The 20381-nt window shown below is 42.1% G+C and overlaps 1 protein-coding gene across 1 annotated transcript; it reads right to left on the reverse strand.

Moving 5' to 3' along the window:
* Nucleotides 1–1264: 1264 nt before the first annotated feature.
* Nucleotides 1265–19325, reverse strand: LOC125429796 (uncharacterized protein C5orf47 homolog). Its single transcript, XM_048491265.1, has 5 exons — nt 19235–19325; nt 12295–12386; nt 9445–9547; nt 6352–6401; nt 1265–1641 (listed from the first exon to the last, which is right to left on the reverse strand). Exons 1-5 carry the CDS (start codon nt 19323–19325, stop codon nt 1615–1617), a joined length of 363 nt encoding a protein of 120 aa, XP_048347222.1. The 3' UTR covers nt 1265–1614.
* Between the last annotated feature and the right edge of the window lie 1056 nt (nt 19326–20381).

Here is a 20381-nt window from a genome sequence, read left to right on the forward strand (position 1 = left end):
ATATTGCAGTACCCTCACAAACAGTGAAGAAATACCTTTCTGCTGTCGTTCAGATTACATCACTAAACTTCAGGCTTTTCAAACTGAGAGACCCATTGAACAGCGAGAATGTAACATCAGAGTCACATGACAAGAAGACACGTGTAGAGTTATAACCTTGCTGGTGTCAAAGTAAGAATGTGGGAGACAGGGTTGCCAGTCTCCTGGTGGGCTCCAAAGATCTTGCGGCACTACAACTGATATCCAGACTACAGTTTCCCTGGAGCTAGTAGCAGCTTTGGAAGGCAGGTTCTATGGCAATATATCCTGCTGAAGTCCCTCCCCTTCCCAAACTTCATCTTCCCTGTGCTTCACTCCCAAATCTCCAGAAATTTCCCAGTCCAAAGTTGGCAACTCTATGGGCAGCAGACAGAGAAAATTTGGGACAGGAAATATGAGCAGCAGAAGTTATACAGTAAAGGACGGAGGTCTGGAAGAATTCATTCTGCTATTGAGTCACCTTCACTACACTGCCGGTTGAGCCTCTCAGTATGAGGGCAAAGAAAAGCAGGAACTGTGGCACCCATATATCCTATGCATACACACTGTAAGGTCATTCCAAAAGGCAGGGAAAACATGGCAACTTGCAAGCCTATTTAAGGGTGGAAGAGCAGCAGAATACACAATAATGAGCTGGATAGACTGATGCATCACCTCATCTTAGTGCTTTGTTTGCTGAAAACTATTTTAAGCAACATTACTCTAGCAACATCAACTTAGCACATTTTTAATCATTCTATTCATGTCAGAGAGTACCTTGTCAAAGCTACACTCTAAACAGTGATATCCCCCCCCCCTTGCTGCAAACTATGAGTTTAAATCTATTCCCTGTACTTTTGATAGTGCCACACTCACTGCTGTAGTGTCATAGCTCAGGGCTGCAGCTGGAAACCTCATCACTGTAATCACAATTTCTGACCCACTTTCCTTGTACATTTAAATAGATTAAAGGGGCCAGCATGCATGCATCCAAACAAATAAATATGGGATGAAATAGCATTTGTGCACAGATGGGGAGTTTTTGCACACATTTAAAACTTGCATTACCATTTAAGATGTTCAATTTAAAAAACTCTGATTTCATGTCAGCTGTCCTTGATAATGACCAACTTGTATTTTTCAAAATATATGCAGAGATTATCATACAGCATTTTAATGCAATAGGAATGAAAATCATTTAAAAGATGCAAAACTTGTACATTTACTTTTATAGATCCATGTTTTATTCTGAAACGCAAATTATTACAATAAACATGCAAGCAGCACAAATGTTTATGCTGTTCGTACTTCACTGCATTCCTTTGCAAGCGCCAGAGTTGTCCTCTTGAATAGTCACAAGTGCATTGCTGATTTACCTTAACAGTCTTTCCACAAAATATCTACAACTAGGCATTTTAATCAAACATGTATTACAATTAAGTTGTTATACTACAAAAAGAAATCTGTTCCATATAACTGCACAAAGCTTGATGACAACAATCACGTTTCTTTTGTATGATTACAATAGATTATTTGACAGAAAGCAGAATAGAAACAATGTAACACAGAATTCTCATTTTCCTTTTGCTTTGTATGCTACACCCATCCAAAAATGGCTTCTTCCTAATGGAAAAAGAAGACAAATGCTGGGTTATCATCATTATCATATAGTTTAACAGTCAAGTCTGACTTGGGGATCTTATATCTATGGACTGGGGCTATGCTGACAGAACACTGATTTTTCATCAAACTTGGATGGGGGGCAGGGATGCAGAAAAATATGAAAACATTAAAGAATACACTGGAAATTTAAATCCCCACAAAACGACACTGTTTTTTGTGCAATCGCAAATAACAGGAAGCCCAGCGGCAGCAGCACTATGGACTGGAGAGCCAGCAGGTGTGCAGTGGGCAGGAAGGCATAGCACTGACAATGGTGGGAGTGGGGATGAGTAGATGAGTGAGTGGTACTCCAGGGATGGGAAGGAAGTGGGCGGGTGAGAGCTATGCCACACATGGGAAGGAAGCTGCACGAATGCTGCCCCAAAGTTGAGAGGAAGGGGGTAGCAGGCAGGTGAGTGCGTGGAGAGCTGACTATGGGGGGAGACAGATAAAGGACCAGAGAACAGAAATAAAAGATAGCATGAAAAGAAGGTAAAGCTTCAGAGGGGAGGAGCATAAAAGGTGAAAAAAAGAAAACAGAGGTTGAGAAGATGGGGAAACAGAAAAGTGAGTGCTTGGGGACAGAAGCTGCCTAGGCAAAAAATAAATACGTTTGTAGGTATGTGGGTGGGTGAGAAAGAAGAAAAGGCAGGAAACTGCAAGCAAGTATGGACAGGCAAGGAAGAAAACCCTCCCATGAGTTTTCATGGGTCTCCACTCTCTATGTATCTAATACTGTAGCCTGGCTCCCATCTGTGGATATCTAAATCTGTGGAACGAGGAAACACTGACAATAAGCAGATTGTCCTGCAAACTTAGGAGACCTTCCAGGATTGCAGAAAAATCTTTTAATTTTTTTAAAAGATAGGATTGTTTAAATTACCTCCCTCCAATAAAAGAGCGCTGTCTGCACATGCACTCAAAACATGACTGGAGTCAGAACTAGCAGGCATCATTTGTGTGTTAGCCTGGTTCAAATCATTTCTTACTGACTTCACCCATCATTAGCGTGGGACAACATTAGCGTGGGACAACATCATTAGCGTGGGACCAATCCTGTGGAGTCACAAAGAGCACAATCCTAACCCCATGCTCTACAATCTTTATGGAAAGACCTTAAGTCAAATCACTTGTAGTTTGGGGAATGGCTGCCATTAATATGCAGACAATATTCTTATACAAATGTTTCTAAACCACTGCCTGGCTATTTTGGTTAAATTACTAAGAGTGAAGCAATTGTAACTAAACACTGAAAAGTTAGAAGTAATGCTGGTTGGGAAGGTAGAGGACTTGTAGGACATTTCACTCTATACTTTCAGTGGGGTTCAGCAGACATAGTTAAGGGTGTCAGGGTTATAATGGATTCAGCATTATTGCTGTCTGAGGGTGGAGCTTTGTTGGGGCAAAGTCCCTATCCACAAACCACACTACACTCCTTTTGGCTGGGGTAAATCAATTGGCCATAGCTGCAATTATTAATAGAAAACAGAAGCGTGAGGCACAGCATGGGTCGTCTCTGATCGTCTCAGCATCACAGCGGAGCTCCAGTGGGCGGATGCCACATGCTCGAGCTTCGCTCTGCCATGGGGCTCTGCCAGGTGGACGCTCCTGGCAAGAGATGCTCCCCAGATGCCCTGCTCGGCAGGGCGGATGCCTCTTGCCATTGTCTGCCATCCCTAGGGGAGGGGTAGCTCCCTAGCTCCCCCCCCCCTTGAACCTTCCAGATCCAAACCCATGTGCAAAAACCGCCGATGGCTATGACAAGTTAGCATGCATTAACAACCATTGTAAAGTAGGGAGAGGTGGGTGGGAAAATCGTCAGCCAGCCCAAGCACATGACCGGCACAAAGAAGGGGTTGGCCCTTTAAAGGCTTGGGTTCCCTCCTCCTCTCTGACGTGGCCACCAGGCTTTCAACTCACTGTCGTCCACCCCAAACAATAATGGCCACCCCCATGCTTCTGCCCTTACTAAGGCCGGAATCAGACTCTGCCCTTTCCCACCCCTAGCAGCAATCATGGCCCGTGGTGATTCACAGCCTTCATTTGCTGGAGAAGCAAGTTAATGCAGCTCAAAAAGGCTTCCTTGCAACTCCACCAGGTTTGAAAAAACCTAGAGAAGGCTGATCTGGCCACTTGGATCCATGTCATAGTCACCTCAAGAAAGCACTATCAATAACATTAAAATAACAAATACATGCCTGGTGGCAGTAATGGGGATGGGGCTCAGAAACTATGGCTACCCAAATGACAGTTCCAACAATGTAGCAAAACTTTGGTGGGCCTGGCAGTGGAGGCCAGGAGACACACTGCTCCTGACAAGGGTCATCAGCGGGAGAGGTGGATGGAAGGGGATGGATGGGGAGGGGTGGATGGAAACCATCCTGGGGAGGGGGTGGATGGAAACCATCATGGCACTGGCTATGGCTAAAAAATCCAGTTGGTCTGGGAACTGTTGCATTTGCCAATTTAGGAATAATAAGGATAAAGGGTTTTAGGATGGTTCCTAGAAATACTGTTTTTTAAAGCAAACAAAAGACAACACTGAAAAACTGCTCAGAACAGCAACACAAATTGTGACACACACATAGCTCATGTTTGTGATGGACTAGTAATCTCTTTGTCCATTAAATCTGTCAAATGTTAGGATTCAACTCCAACAATGTGGAGCAGAGACCACCCTCCTAGCTTGAGTGCCATATAATTTAGCAAATGTTATTTCTTCACACTTCACTCTTTATATTTCTCTTGTTATTTTTATGAAAAATGAAATCAGTTCATGCAGTATTTGAGAATATTTAGTTCATAAAGCTGTAGACTAAGTGAGAAACTACATGACTTGACAGTCTCCTACTGGCAGTAGACCAAAAAGATGAAATACGATAAACAAATTCCAATCTTGTATCTGCTCTAGCATCTACAGCTCCATTTTATGGTTATGTATATGTATATCCATAACTCAGGTGGTTTGCAAAGCATAAAAATGTCTTTCCTGTAAAATGAGTGATGGTGAAAAATATCCTTGGAAAGACATGCCAACAAAAGTACCTTTGCAGTACTGGAGGTAAGTGCATGCTGGGTGTGTCAGCTAGCTCAAAGTAGATTCTCAAAAAATTTCCACTTCATCTTCAACAATTACTCAAATCTTCAACTCTGAAGATCTGGTGTAGCATTCCTACATGAGCAACAGAGCTCATGAGGTGCACAGAGCACTTGCTGTCTACTACTCAACACTCTTGCTAGCCCTCTCTCAGAAACAGCTAGCTTAGACAGAATAATCTGTTGGGCTTTAGCAGAGGAACATCTCAAACAAAAGTGCTCAATTTATATGAAACCAGTGGTTAACCTTCAATCTCTTGAAAGCCTTCAAGCATGCTGGTGAGGCCAAGTATCTTCCAATTGCTTCCCCATCCCTGCAACTAGTTACATAGGTACTCTTCTTCTGAACATGAAGGCTCCATTTAACAGTCATGTCTAATAGCTTTCAATAGATCAGTCCATTAACAGGTCCTGTTGGATGTTTTTGAACTTCTTCTCATCAAAACTTCCTGGATTTTAAAGTTCCAAATTACCTGCTCATGCTTCTCAAAGTTGAACATTAGGATGCTTTTGTTCTTATTTCCGTACTTTGTATAAAGGGCTGTGCATGCATAGTTTGTAGCATGTTTCAGTTCTTTGATTTCTTTTCTCCACTAACTACTTGCACACGGCCATTAACAAAACTCTGTATTTAAAAAAGCACTTGATATGATCTTTTAATGTGGTGTCAAGATATTGTTAAATTGTGATTTACCAATGTACAGCAACACTAGGGTGTATTGATAAAACACTACACAAAAGAATCCTCCCATGTGGTCCTATGTACAATCTTGTAAAGACAACTTTTCTTGCAGTGTTATATCACTCACACAGAGAGAGAAAGAACGATGCCAACGTCACATTACCTAATTTCAGAATTAACTTTAGAAATATACTCCTAATAAAACTGAAACGAAAAAAGCAGTATTATGGGGCACTTTCCACTACACTAAAAGAACAGAACTGGAGACACTTGTTCAGTCTGAGAACACCTCATTGCCCACAAACTGGAGGACTGATAGAACAGATTGTACACACACCAATAAGTTGCTGTCATGGCCTGTCTGGCTATACCTCAGCTAGCACCTGCCAACAGCACAATTGCTATCTGAAGGTAGTCAATGGGTCTAAGAGCCAGTGTGGTGTAGTGGTTAGGATGTTTACCCTACGTCTACAAATCCATGTCAGGGAAATGACTCTCTCACCCCATGCCAAAGAAGAACCTTATACATCTTCAAAAGAGCTCCCCCCTTTGATCTCGAGATCCGGGTTTGATTCCCCTCTCTTCCACATGAGTGGCAGACTCTTACCTGATGAATTGGATTTGTTTCCCCATTGCTACATATGAAGTCTACTAGGTGACTTTGGACTAATCACAGTTCTCTCAGAACTTTCTCAGCCCCACCTACTTCACAACGTGTCTGTTGTGGGGAGAGGAAGAAAAGGGAGTCTGTAAGCTGCTTTGAGACTTGTTACAGGAGACAAAGGCAGGGTATAAATCCAAACTCTTCTTTTTCTTTTTCTTCAAATTAAAAAGACCACTTTAATACAATTCCACCTACCCGTTTTGTCACCAAAATGAGCAGATTTACTTACTTTATCAATGCAGGAACCTCCCCTTTTTGAATTCTGATTTAGAGTATGACCTATGAAGGAACAATTAAATCACTTTCATTTGTACTGAAACTAATTCTCATTAATATTAAAACTGCAGTACATTGAAGGGGAAAACAACTTTACAGAGATAATATTGTGGCATTAATTTGCTACTTTATATTAATCACACTTTTATAGGCAACAGCCAACTCAGTGCCAAAAAGGGGGCTTGTTGATTCCACATTTGTTCATTCATACAGTTCTACCAGGATTACGCTGATGTATTTCACCACTTATTTGTTAAAAACTGAGATCAATAGGAGACTTATCTCCTTGGTGCAATATTGTGCAAAAATCTGCTAATTACAAAGAAAGGAATAGAATTGAGGGTTTTCAGCTAAATAGGGTTTAATAAGTGAGCCACAATTAAAGCTCTAGAAAAAGGAGCAAACAATTAGTATTGAGGGTAACATAATGGTTTCTTTCAAAAAGACGCAAATTATACCCTAAGATAATTGCCACTATGTAATTCCTAATGGATGATAATGGAAATGGGCATCAGAAAACACGTGTTTGTGGGCGGGGGGGTGGGGAGATTACTCATGTCCATTCTTTCCTGATGTACAAACAGAACTGCCACTCATGGGACACTTTTCTAAATGAAAGTATTGCACATGCATCAATACACCACAGTAGAACTATTTTGGTTTGCTAACTGAATTCAAGAGAGGGTTTTAGGATTGAGAGAATGTGTGTTTTCAGGCATCCTCAGAAACTCTACAACTCAAAAACTCAAGGAGACAAGGCAGGAAAAGGCTAAGGAGGAATCTCCATTTCACACACTCTGAATCCTTGCGTACAGGATTTACAATAGGATGGAGACATCAATGAGTATTGAATGTGAAAATACAGAAGAGTGGGTAATCTAGCAAAAGTTTGTTGCAACTCAATGTCATCGAAATCAATGGAGCTAAAGTGCTTAGTATGGTTTGAGATTAAAAATAGCCACTGAAATCAATGGGATTTACTTTCAAGTAAACATGTTTATGGCTAGACTGTGCCCCCATTGATTTCACTACCACCTAGCTGGAACTAACTTGTGCAGAATGTTGACCATTAGGTCAAAATAACTCAGGTTTGTCTGAGGAAGTTAGATGTGAGTTTAATACTCTAATCCTATCTGATTGCTTGTACTGGCATAGCATCACTGTAGGGGTGCGTGCAGGCTTATGTTGGAGCTATGGCTTGAATTGAATTTTATTAACAGATAATTATGAACTTCAAATGACTGCAGTTTTGCTAGCTGAGACTATATGGTATATAATGTAGGGAAATATAAAATATTACTAAAAGAGCTCACCAACAGTAACTTGAATATATTCTGCCCTTGTAAACCTTTAATAACATTACTGTGATCTAAGCAGGCATATTGGAGAGAATATATCACTTTAAATTTAACAGATAATACTTAATGGATTGGTAAATCTGTTTCCTAGAACTAATTAAACTACGAAGGCAGACATTCCGATTATGTTTGTAAGCATAATATTGTGTTACTTTAATTTGTGCAGCAGCTACAAAGCTCTAATGGAAACTGCATCAACAGAGTGTCAGTTTTAATTCATTCTTCATTTTCATGTAATGATATTGGTGCATCCTACGCCACAATTGGACGAAAAATATTCTGAAATTATTACTGTAAGTCACAGCAAGCATATGTGGAGGATCACTTATTCATGTTGTACACATGCACTCTGGAAAATTATCGTCTTTCTGATTTTACATATGAAGAAACGCATGAGTTTCTGTACAAAAACACAGACTTTTCCATGTACCTGGAAGAAAGCATGTCACTTTCTGACAGCACACATCATTCATATTGTGAAACAAACCCACAATTCTCCATTCACATCTTCTGCTTTTAGCATATGGGCATAATACTGAAGTCTTTCATTCTAATCCTAGATATTTAAAACTGGTTCAGATGCAAAGGTTTCCTTTAGTAGCTGTAGACAAGGTGCAATTTGTCACTGAAAAGTGAAAAAAGAAAGAAATCCTGTGTCTTCTGAAATGCTCTCCCACATAGCTATTAAAGGATCAGAAGCCATGCCCTCTTTTGCATCTGGCTCATTAGTAACTTCCAGCATGTCTATTATAATGTCATTTGTAAAATCATGCTTTGAAAGATTGCAGGGGTATAGTATTCAGTAACACCCATCCTTAGCAGCTATTTCTTCATGCTTCATGTTTCTTATTTACTCAGGAAAGTTCTAAACTGCTTCTTAAAAGTCTTGGTCAAGGTGGATTAAAATTTAAAGAACGCATTCTCTTTAAAAATAACAAACCATTGAAACTTTTAATGTTTAAAAATAAATTGCTAAGAAGAGGGGAAAGTCAAGAGAATATATTTAAAGTACAATATATTTTTGCTGTAAAAGCAGTATGGATAGAGAGAGAGGTCTTTGGATAGTCCAGTACTGTAGCACAGTGGAAATATGCATGACTCAAAATCGCCCTCCTCTAACTTTTTTGGGGCAAGGATATTATTGCTCAATATGACAGTGTGGGCTTTGTATTCAGAAGCTGGGGCATCTCCAGTTCCTTACTAAATTTAGCCGTTCCTGGGCAGGAAGGTCACATCTAATTTCACTATTTTCCTAATACATTTGCTTGTTTATTTAGATGTGCAGTCATGTATTCCTAGGATAATGGACAGCATTATGCAAACAATGTGAAAAATGTAAAATTAATCAAAAAGTGACTATTCTGCATTCTCACAAATATTCTGAAAAACCACCACAGAAAAAGTCCTATAGGTTAACTGGAATGTTCAGGTCTCCAGGTTAGAAACAGATGAAAGTCAATTGTTCACATCCTACATGTGAGCTCCCAAAGGCACCTGGTGGGCCACTGCGAGTAGCAGAGAGCTGGACTAGATGGACTTTGGTCTGATCCAGCTGGCTTGTTCTTATGTTCTTATGTTCTTATGACAGGATACGCAAAAAGGATGTCTTCTTATAACAATAGCCCAGTAGTGCAGACAGACCTTGTAACAAAATCAGGCACACCACCAAGGAATTACTCACTACTTACCTTCTTGTGGAAGTTGTCTACAGGACACCAATCTATTTCTTAAGCATTCATTTTCTTCTATCATTTTAGAAATTACTTTCGACACTTGAAGCCAGGCTGTAGACTAGACAGACAGACAGACATGTGAAGTGTGTTGAGAGAAGCACATTGCCTTTGCTGTGATATGACTGAGAGTTTTCTAGGTATGAGGGCACGCAATTAAGCTCTTGTTCACCTGCCGCTCCAGTTTCAGTTAAATGAATTTCCATATAGCATTTATTATGTAGCTGTTCTAACGGTCTAAATTACTTATTCCTTCTCTGCTGTTAATTATTTCCCACGCACATTTTCTGTTGTACTGACATGTCTGCATATTTTATGCAGGTCAGAGCTAGATGTTGATACCTGCATGGATACCTGCATGGATAGCAGTATCTTTGGGGGTAATCTATTACTAGTCCAGCATGATGGACACTTCTTCTTTCTCCCACTGATAAAAGAAACTTCTTTCTTAATCAAAATGATCCTAAATCGATTTTTAAACTTTGGACTGGCAACAACCTCAGTAAGTATTGATATATCATACATTGATGTTTTTTGTGTTGTCTGATAACCTTGGAAGCTGGTGGTTATTATACTTCATTTCCATTTGTCTTTGATTGTCCCAATACCAATTTTCACATTTGCATCTGAACCCAATACCACTACCGAATGGGAAAACTGAAAACATAAACTAAGAAAAAGATATTTGTCCCATCCACGTTACTGCTCCTGGATATATTTGATGATGGACTTTGAATCACAAGCAGAGAAACTGGTTTAAACCCAATGAATACAGGAGACTATACCAGCGTTACCCTTTTTTTAAAAGGCAAAACTGCTCTTCTTGCCAAAATGTTAATAGATTGTCAGCAATATCATATAGCAAGCTGTCAAAATATTCCACAGGGGGCCGCAGTAGTTCAATTTAAATCATGATTCGGCAACATTTTCAGCCCCTTCCAAAGGGGGAAATTAATCCGCCCATGGGAGTGGTGCATGACCACTGCAGTGGACTTGCCCTCCCCAGGAGACTTACCTGAGCAGAAGGTCAAAATGGCCAATGTGCAGCCGCTGCCCTCCCTGGCAGTGGGACGCAGTGCAGAATACTGTGGCAGCATCCCTGCACCTCTACCACAGTGGGGGCAGTCCACGGGCATGGCTGGGGAAGAAGCCAACTTTAGTCAGCTCCCTCTCAGCTGTTCATCCCCTTACGCTGACTGCAGTTAGTTTAGATCTGAGCCACTGGGAAGGCCGTATACGTCTATAGAGTTCCATTGAGGCTTCTCAGCAGCAGGAAGGCTTTTTCTCTTTGCAAGCTTCCCCATGCCACCAGAAAGCCTCTCTGGCAGAGGCAGGGCAACATGGCCATGGTGCTGTATCCAGCCGCTTGGCCACTTAGATATGGCTGCCTGATACATTTGAGTTAACTACTTTACACATACTAAGACTAATAGTGAGTTGTCAATTTAACCAACATTATCTGAATTTTACCTTGAAACATTGTGGATCTTCACTGAGAAAAGACACAGGTGTGTCTCTCTTCCTACAAATGTAGTGTGTAATCCTCTCTCTCAATGACATATGCTATAATTGGGTAAGCTCAGTATTTCTCAGTCTTTTTGAACTGAAACTTCACATTCAGTTTTCTTGACCCTCTAGGATGTCCTCTCTGTTATAAAACCTGCACACATTCAGCAAATCAGAGTTGGGGGAGGGGGAGTGCTAGAGTATTCCCTGAATGATGCTGATGCTTTCACATCATGCCAGATATTATGTCATTGTGCATGGATGCCAATCGCCACCCCCGGTATCTATCTTCAAATATATTCTGCGGGTTGCCAGCAGGAACTTGGCAACCTACCAATGAAGCTAGCAGGTAATAGGTTCATGACACCAAAAGGAAATATTTCTTTACTCAGCAAGTAATTGAATGATGGAATTCATTGCCAGTGGATTTAATAATGGCAACAAGCATAGCTGACTCTTAAGGGGGGTAAACACATTCATGAAGGATAAGTCCATCAATGACGACAAGCTATGATGAGTAAAGGGAACCTAGAACATAAAAACATAAGAACCTCCACATACAGAGGCAGCAGGTCTCTGAATACTTGCATTAGGAGTAAAGAGACCAGGTCTCCCACTTTGATGAGAGACCTCGCAGTCTTTCTCTTCACTGTCCATCATCCCAGCAAGCGGGATATGTCCAAAAAGTAGCCTACTTCTGACGAACACCTGGAAGTGATATAACATAGCTGATATGATGCTGTAGATTTGGACAAAACTCTAAGGTGAAGCAAATTCTAGAGCATCACATCAACTTCAGGCTGGCCATGTGACATCACTTCCAGTTATCCACCAGAAGTGATGCTGTGCCAATGGCTTGATGACATTTCCCTGCCTCATCCTCCATCTCTTGCTAGTTGCAAGACAGTGGCTGGCAATGCTAGCTAGGAGGCAGCATCAAGGGAAAACCCTTGTTTTTGGTAGGGTTGCCATTTTCCCACTGTGGCAGATCTTCCACCCTCAGCAAGCCTACCACTGCTGCTCAGCTGGGTAGTATGAGAAAAACTGAGGGGGCGGGGGGGGGGAGAATTGCTGGTGTGCTGACACACTGAAGTCACTTCCGCTCTCTTCCTGCCAGCTGCCATCAATCCTACTTTGAGGGCAACCCTTAGGCTGATGTGTGAGACCACTGGTCTGATACAGTAGGGCTCTTCTTATCCTTTTTTTATAACTAGGGTCTAATTTAATCAGGGCCAACTTTATAACATGCCAGGGTAACCATCATGCAAAACACCTTCATGAGCTATTACACTGCTCTTCTACCTTTCTCTTTTGCCATCTGTTCACACGATTGTTAGCATTTTCCAAGGGAAAAGAGAATTCAAATGCACATCCTTGAGTTTCCTGCTGGCCACCTATTAAAACAATTGAACTATAGTTACTGAGTATTCCCAGATAAACTACTGATATGAAAGTGGTGCCTTGCAGCTGTGACAGATCACAATTTTTGAAAAGTAGATCACACAGTTCTGATTACAATCTTATTTCCACCCAACCCATTTCAATCAGAGTGCAAGTTCAGAAGCTGGTCTCTCACAAACTACTTTTAAAAGATCAATATTTCATATTACTTGGAAGCATGAATGTCAGCCTCCCAGAGGGCACTAGATAATGCTGCCTTGCGTAACCTATCTTGTTTTTGAGACAGCAGCTGAAATTAAAGGAAAGATGGCTATCAGAATTAGGTGACTTTTTAGGATCCAAAATGTTGCCTGCTGCTAGTGTAATAAGACTTTTTGGCAACAATATAAATCAGGTAATTTTTTTAAAAGGATTCATATTTACATTTAAAACATGCTAAAAATCTTATTTTTTTCTCATGGCTGAGCCTTTCATTCCTCATATGCAAGTGCATACTCTTACAAAAAGCTTTGGACCTTGATGCAGTTATACATGTGAATATGCATTAGACCAGAACTGGCCACTGGTATCATATACCTAATTCCAAATCAGGCCATAATGTGGATTAATCGAGCCACAAAATAGCTAAGAACCAATAGAGGGGATTTCTCTTCACACCTGAAGGAAGTCTTGAGAGTACTGAAAAATCTAAAATCTTTTTAAAAATACACCAGATTAAAATTCCCCCAAATAATAGAAAGACTGTCCAGAACTTTAAGAAACAGGATGCTCACTAAGCTCTGTCAGCATTTTGGAGGTTGCTAGGCAGCCACAACAATATTGCTGAGTCTTTCAAGCCTTGGTTTCTAATAGCCTTGAAGGGAGCAGGATATTTGAAAATAGTGCTGCCAGCTCCGGTTTGGGAAATTCCTGAAGATTTCACAATAGAGCCTGGAAAAGCAGGGTTTGGGGAAGGGAGGGAGCCCAGCAGGGAAAGTGTCCACCCTTTAAAACTGCCATTTCCTTTAAGGAAAATGGAATGTGCAGTCCAAAGATCAGTTGTAATTCAAGAACTCCAGCCCCCATCTGGAGGACGGTAATCCTACTTTAAGGCCAGAATGGACCTGGAAACGATCCCATCTCCTTCCCCTATCATTTACCCAGATGGCGGGCATCTCACTGAGAACAGGCCCAGTGACATCTACCACACAACTGAGCACAGTCTAGTAGCAACCACCTTATGACTGGGCCTGGGATGGCATGGAACTTGGGTTACCAACCTCCAGTCGGCACCTGGAGATCTTCAGCTATTATAGTTGATCTCCATAAACGACCAAGATCGGTTCCCCTGAAGAAAATGGCTGGTTTAGAGTGTGGCCTATATACCCTGTTGAGATCCCTCTCCTCCCCAAACCCCAGCCGTCTCAGGTTTCTTCTACAAAATCACCAGGTATTTCTCAACTCAGAGCAGGTAATCCTACATGGAATTGGCAGCCACTACAGAACTCAGCCAAACCAAGGGAGAAGATGCCAGGGGAAGGGAAGGAGAAAAACTGAAGACAGAAAAAAGTATGTTGGCTGGTGGGCAGCAAGAAGGCAAGGGAGCAGCTAAAACTGCCATGAAAAGGGTTCTAGACGGGGGTGGGGGGAGAGTGCACACGGGGGACTGAGCAGGCTGGTGGCAGGCTGTCCTGACCGCCCACTTTCTCCACCCTCCTAGTGCTTATCCAGCCACTTCTCCATCCCAACTTACTCCAGGGTTGCTGTGTTGCTGCTCTGCCATCACTCCATGTTGGCACAGCCCTTCAGGCCTTGCAGGTGGGTTGCTGGGGCCGGGAAGAAATGCCAGAGGCCAGAGCCTCAGGCTGAAGGGTGGAGTTGATTTGGGGGGAGGGGAGGGTGGCTGGGGAAATGAGGAGGAGGTGGGAAGCCAAGCAGGAGGGCAGCTTGATGCCATTTCTCCACCAGTCTGGGGTTGGTTGTTGAGACAAGGGAAGGGTGGCTGGGGTAATGGAGAGGCAGGTGGAGGGCCCAGCAGGAGGGCAGTTTGGCACCGCTTCTGCACCAGGCCAGGGTTGGTTTTGAGGGTGGGGGGAGGGTGGCTGGGGGAGTGGGGAGGGGGTGGGAGGCCTGGCAGGAGGGTGACTTGGCACTGCTTCTCTGTCAGGCTGAGGTTGGTTGTTGGGCAAGAGTGGCTGGGGGAATGGGTAGGCGGAAGGGCAGCTTGGAAGTGCTTCTCCACCAGACCCTTTTGAGTGCAACCATGGACTCTCAGCCAATGGGTGCGCAGGAGAGTCTCCGGTATGCCATTGGGTGAGGGTTCGTCATAGCAACATTAGCAAATTTCAGAGGGTAAAACAGTATTCCTTTGAGAATTTCAGCAGATGTAATTTCTTCTTCCAGTGCTACACTGATAGAATCAAGTGTGTCAAATTTCTCTCTTTACCCACCCATTAAAGTCACAAGATGGACATATGTATTCAAATATAGCAGTTAATGAGAAGTAACTTTTAATTAGTATTTTTTTTGTAGTATCACAGGACATTGCTAAACTCTGACTTTCCCTGATGGCCTAGTACCTCTTTAAAAAAGTGGAAAGGTGAGATCTCATAATGGCATGAGTTTACCCGACAAGCCTCAACATTACCAGCTTTTAGCACCCCTGAAATAATAAGATGCTGCCAGTGTGTCTGAGAAGGAGCTCCTGAGTCATGAATACTGCTTCCAAATTGTGCAACCATGTAAGGAAAACTCCCCACCCGCTCATTTAAACTTCACATTAAATGACTTCACTCTGTTTATCATCTAGATCATTCTGCCCCACACCAATGACCTGAGGTCTGCATATGCTGTTTTTGATGCTATGGACATACCAATTGGTTTCTGACTATTGACGAACATATTAGTTATAGCTGTTTTCTTGCTCCTGCTGCCTTTCCTCGAGGATAATGATTCAATCACAACCTTCTTGGCTTTGGGCCGTTTCAGGGACTTGAACCTAGTGGCCTCACTTCCTTTGCTTTGTGGCTCTTTGGCTTCTGTGCTAAAAGTGCCTCTAGACATGAGGCACGGTCTCTTTCTCCCACAAGGGGAAGGAGGGGTTGAACCTGATTTTTTTCTGTCAGAAAGGCAAACATGGGGGTCTGACACAGCCTCTTTCTTATGGTGCTTGAGGTGGCTAATGCTGTCATAATGAATCACAGTGCCAGAGCGATGCCTGCCAAAACTGTTCACATAAACAATCTGAAATTTCTCTCGCCCAAAACGAGAGCCAACACTGGACTTCATAATGGCAGCAGCCTACTAGGAATAAAACTGTCCCCTCACAGACACAGCGGGGAGAAGCTTGGGCTAAACCAAAGTACAAAAAGGGGAGCTTTGGATGAGACCACAGTTAGAATGTGGAGGGGAAGAGAGTTAGGGATCTTTCTGAAAACCACACTTACATTCTAGCATTAGGTGGGTGAAAAAAATGCTAAGCTTCTGCCTCAATGAGGCCGTGTCATATTGCAGTAGCAGTGAGTAAGCAGTTTGTCCCAGAGGGGGAGGGAAAGGATTTGGTTAAAAATATTCTAGCTTCTTGCCGTGAAGAAAGGAATTTATATTTAGAGTTCTCAATCTGGCAGTTCAGGATTTCAGAAAGAAGCTCTCTTAGTAACTAGGTCCATAAGAGCAGGCTGCTATTGCCCTGGTAACCTTCTTGGGCAAAAAAAATAAACAAATCTATATATCTTGCTGTAATAAACATCTAAACTGCTCCATTGTTGCTTAGAAGATACATTCTGGCCCATTATGCATGGAACACCTAGACTGAGCCTGTTCTCAGTGCAGGGGGCTCATAGTGGGCTCTCCTCAAATTTCTCTCTTTACATGTGAGGAGGCAGCCCACAGCATGCAGTTGGGGTGAAGCCCAAAAGACTCCTGTTTGTACTGTTCCTTGCAAACCCCGCTCTTTTGTTACTTTATATCAAAAGATTTATCTCTCAGTCTCTCAATATGTGCACTTTAGAAAAGAAGGAAGAAGCCAGCAGCATGGAGAGGGGGGCGAAGGGGAAGGCTCCAGGGCACCTGGCAACTGAGGCTGTGCTGAGACTGTGCTGGTGGAGGTGAGACTGAACACAGACATTAGACATCATTGGGGGAGGGTCAGCCCCCCTCCCCCCCACACACACACACTATACAAATGAGAGATCGATCTCTTGATCAATGCACTTAGGGAAGCAGGAAGGAGCCAACAGCATGAGTGTATGGGGGGGGGGGATGTGAGAGCGAAGATGTGCAAAGTGCTGCAAGGGAGTGGGAGGGTGGGCCATGGGTAAAGGGAAGAGGTCTGGGGCAAAACTGTGCCCACTGGCAAAATCTGTCCCATTCTGGCAGCAAAGCAAGAGTTAAATCACATTATACGTGGTTTCACTTGCCGCAGAGAGGAAAGTGAGGCTCCAGAAAATACGTCTGTATAAGAAATCTTGCTGCTGTGAACACTGGCCTCCATTACGCAGGAAAGACCTTGTACATAATCAGCCTCTATTACAAGGAAAGGAGCTAACGTAGAGTGGGAGGCCAAAGCTTTGCTGACTTATGTTCAGCTATACCTGAAAAGCTATTTTAAAATAATTGTAACACTCATAATTTATACATCTTTTTTGTGCACAGAAATGGTTCTCAAGAAATGTTCACTAAGCTTCAGAGAAGGAAAGGGGCAGAAGGATTTATAATGACTACTGTAAAAAACAAGGGAAAAAGTGGGGACAACGAAGACCTTCCCCAGCATGGTTTCAGTTCAGGAAAGCAGCATGAGGAAAAGGCAAGAGCTTCCTTGCACTCCCTGTACAGTCCTGATCTGAATTGGGTCCCCACAGCGTGTTTAAATGTTGTTGTCACCGAGAACTCACAGCTGCAATATGGCTGCAAGTCCCTATGACAGATTCAAATATGTTGCAACATGTAGTTTGGCCCAGAGTCTCCTGTGAACTGGCTACAGAACGGGACTCAAGAGTGATATGAAAAGGACAGGTAAGCTCACCCCAACTCACCATGCCTCAGAGGATACTACATCTGCAGTGCTTCAACTGAATGTCTCTATGCACCAAAAACAGTCCCACTCAACTGACATCAAACCTTTCCAAACAACAAAACATAATGTACTACATTCATCTTATTCGCACACAGACACCTGCCCTGTCACCCACCACACGTTCACCAAAGTATTTTTCTTTTTGGAGCATGTGTGGAGTTTGTAATAAAGCAGTTCATTAACAGTGCAATTGTAAGCAGAGTTACACTGGTCTAAGGATGGCACTTTAAAAAACTGAAGGTATGCAGCAGTCATTGCACCAAACCATCACAATAAGGCCATTATTAACACCAAAGACTGAAGAGAGGGAGGCAGTCAATCTCATGAAAGAGTTCCTGGAGCATGTTGGGAGTTTTGTTGCTCTCCACAAGCTATACGTCTTTAAAGCACAAATAACACAGCTCCTTAATAATTACTGTCTGTTGTTTCTTTCCAAGTGTTCATGTATTATAGTCAGCACTGCTCACATACCAGGTGACAAATGCTAGAAGGAGGGAGAAGACAAATGTGATTGGTGGCTAGATAAATACACTAATTCAAATATGATAGGCTGATAGATAAACCCACTATTGCAAAATTCAAAGCAATCCTGACTACCTGCCAAGTGGCACCTATTCAGCAATTGTATCCATGTTTGCTGTTTTTACATTTACGGAAATTCACATCCAAAATCTCACACACACTGACATTTCATGACAAGAGAATTGGATCACATTACTCACTGACATAATCTAACAGAATCATAATATGTATACATATTTGACTTCAGAAATTAAATAGTTCCTTTATGTGCAAATAAAAGTGGTTTTTCAGAGTTACAAAACAGCCACATAAAAACATTCAAACTGTTGTTCAGGTATAAACCATAAGATGGCAGTCTTAGCTGTAAAAAACCCCAAAACAAAGCCCCTCTACCCCTGCTGTTTACATAAAACTGCAGAGTAAGAATGACAAAGAAATCATGGTAACAAATCTATCCCTAAGGTATTCCAGAATAGTAATATATATTTTTATAGTGCAGCTAACATGCCTTGTTTGCACAAGCAGAACTTGCAGAACAAAGCAAGATGGTTACCTATGGTGATGATAATTTGTTTCCCACTGACTACAGTGAACTTATTATAATCTCAAAATGCTTATTCAAATAAAAATGAGATCACAATACAGGTTGCGTAACTGCCAATGAGTGAAAATAAAATTACTTCTCAGCACTTTCAAACAAGCTCAGAACAACCCTTTCCCTCTGGGAAATACTGAAGAAAAAAGAAAAACCGAAAACAGGTACAACTTATTCGCCGTCCTGGAAGTTAACAAACTAGTAAATCAGCTCAAATGAGAAAAGGCACCATTCTCTCATCCATAGTACAACCATATCACCCTCGTGGAAAGAAGCCCGCATATATCTGACTATATTACATTCTTCCATTACATTGAGCAAATGGGGAAGACACTATGAAATGGCAGCCCTAAAAAAAAAATTGTCATTGGAGAAACTGTTCGAAGGTTTGTTATGCCTCCCCAGATATTGCTTTTAGTACAGGGCTAGGCAACTTGTTTGCCCCAAATGCTAAATGAAAGGTAATATCTGCCTGGATAATGGATTGATTTTGATATGCCAGCAGACAAAGGTAGGGAGGAATGATGGAAGCTGTCCATACCACAGAGACTACTTCACAATGGGAGGGGGTGCAATGACAATTGCAATTGCTTCTGCTGTTCAGAAAGGCAAACAACATTGCATACATGCAGCTAGAGACCTCCTGCATCCGCTTCACAATGTGAACATACCTGATTGACTGGAAGCAAAACCAGCAAACAATGTATATATTAAAAAGCAGCAATACTGCACACCACCAACTGTTGCGTCGGGGCTGCTCATGCTTACTGAGGATGTGGCCCAAAGGAGCTCTGCTTGATGACATCACCACTGTGAAAATACTGTCAAGCTATGCTCCAGGCAACCATGGCTCAACTACACCCTTGCTTTTTGGGTGGAACAACAGAGCTTATGTGCCAAGCACAATGTTCAGACATGCAGCCATTTAGCACATGCACTGGGGGTTGTCTATCCTTGTTTAAGTACCTTCCCTGAACTGTGGGAAGCTCAGGAATGTTACAGTCCTGTGAAGGAGAAAGGGCAGGAACCTTGCCACATAAAAGGAAAAATCTATTTTATACAGATTGGCAAGCAGTGGTAAAGGTGTAATATTTAGCCCAGGGAGTGATCATTTCAGTGCCGAATTAGTTCACACACCTCCAAATGCAGCAAACTGTAGATGAACAGGATAAGCAGGGTTTTTTTCCCAAATGTCCCTTTTCTGGCACTAGTGCAGCCAGAATAAATACTATCCCCCCCCCCACCCCCGCTGTATTCCTTCTGCATTCCAAGGTGGACAGACATAAATATAGACAACAAGGGCTTCTTGCCTCCAGCCACTGAAACAAATCCAGCAGATAGGGATCGGCTGAACATTTTATGTCAGGACAACACCTTCTTTGAAAGATTCATACTTTTTCTTTGGTCCCCACAAAAACCTTCACTGTTCATGGTGGCAGCAGCTCCCTCTTTGCAGCAGACTGTCAATGGAAGAGCAAAGAGTACCTTCCTTAACTAAATTTCACACTTCTGTGCAAAGCCACACTGTTTTACAGAGCCTTCTGTTGATTTTCTGCATCAGTGGCCTTTTTATGATTTGCTAAAATTTTATTGCTGTTTTATTTTTAGGATGCATTTGAAAAAGCTTGGTTTCTGAACATTCTGTTTTGTACTTTATTTAGATAATTGTTTTATTTGTATTACTTTTATTTTATTTGTAAGCCATCTTGAGCTGAGAAAGTGGTAGAATATAATTTTTTAAAAATATATATATTATATTGTTCACCTACTCACCCTCCTCAAGGGAGAACATAAGTCCTCTTTCATTGTGCATGGCAG

The sequence above is a fragment of the Sphaerodactylus townsendi genome, linkage group LG03, assembly GCF_021028975.2.
Source record: "Sphaerodactylus townsendi isolate TG3544 linkage group LG03, MPM_Stown_v2.3, whole genome shotgun sequence".
In the NCBI taxonomy this organism is placed as follows: Eukaryota; Metazoa; Chordata; class Lepidosauria; order Squamata; family Sphaerodactylidae; genus Sphaerodactylus; species Sphaerodactylus townsendi.

Coding starts and splice junctions, on each gene's coding strand:
- LOC125429796 (XM_048491265.1), bottom strand. CDS start 19,325: ATGAGCAGCCCCGACGCAACAGTTGGTGGTGTGCAGTATTGCTGCTTT. Junction 6,402..9,444: donor TAGACAACTTCCACAAGAAG/GTAAGTAGTGAG, acceptor GTTCCTTCATAG/GTCATACTCTAAATCAGAAT. Junction 1,642..6,351: donor GAGGTTCCTGCATTGATAAA/GTAAGTAAATCT, acceptor TTTTTCCATTAG/GAAGAAGCCATTTTTGGATG.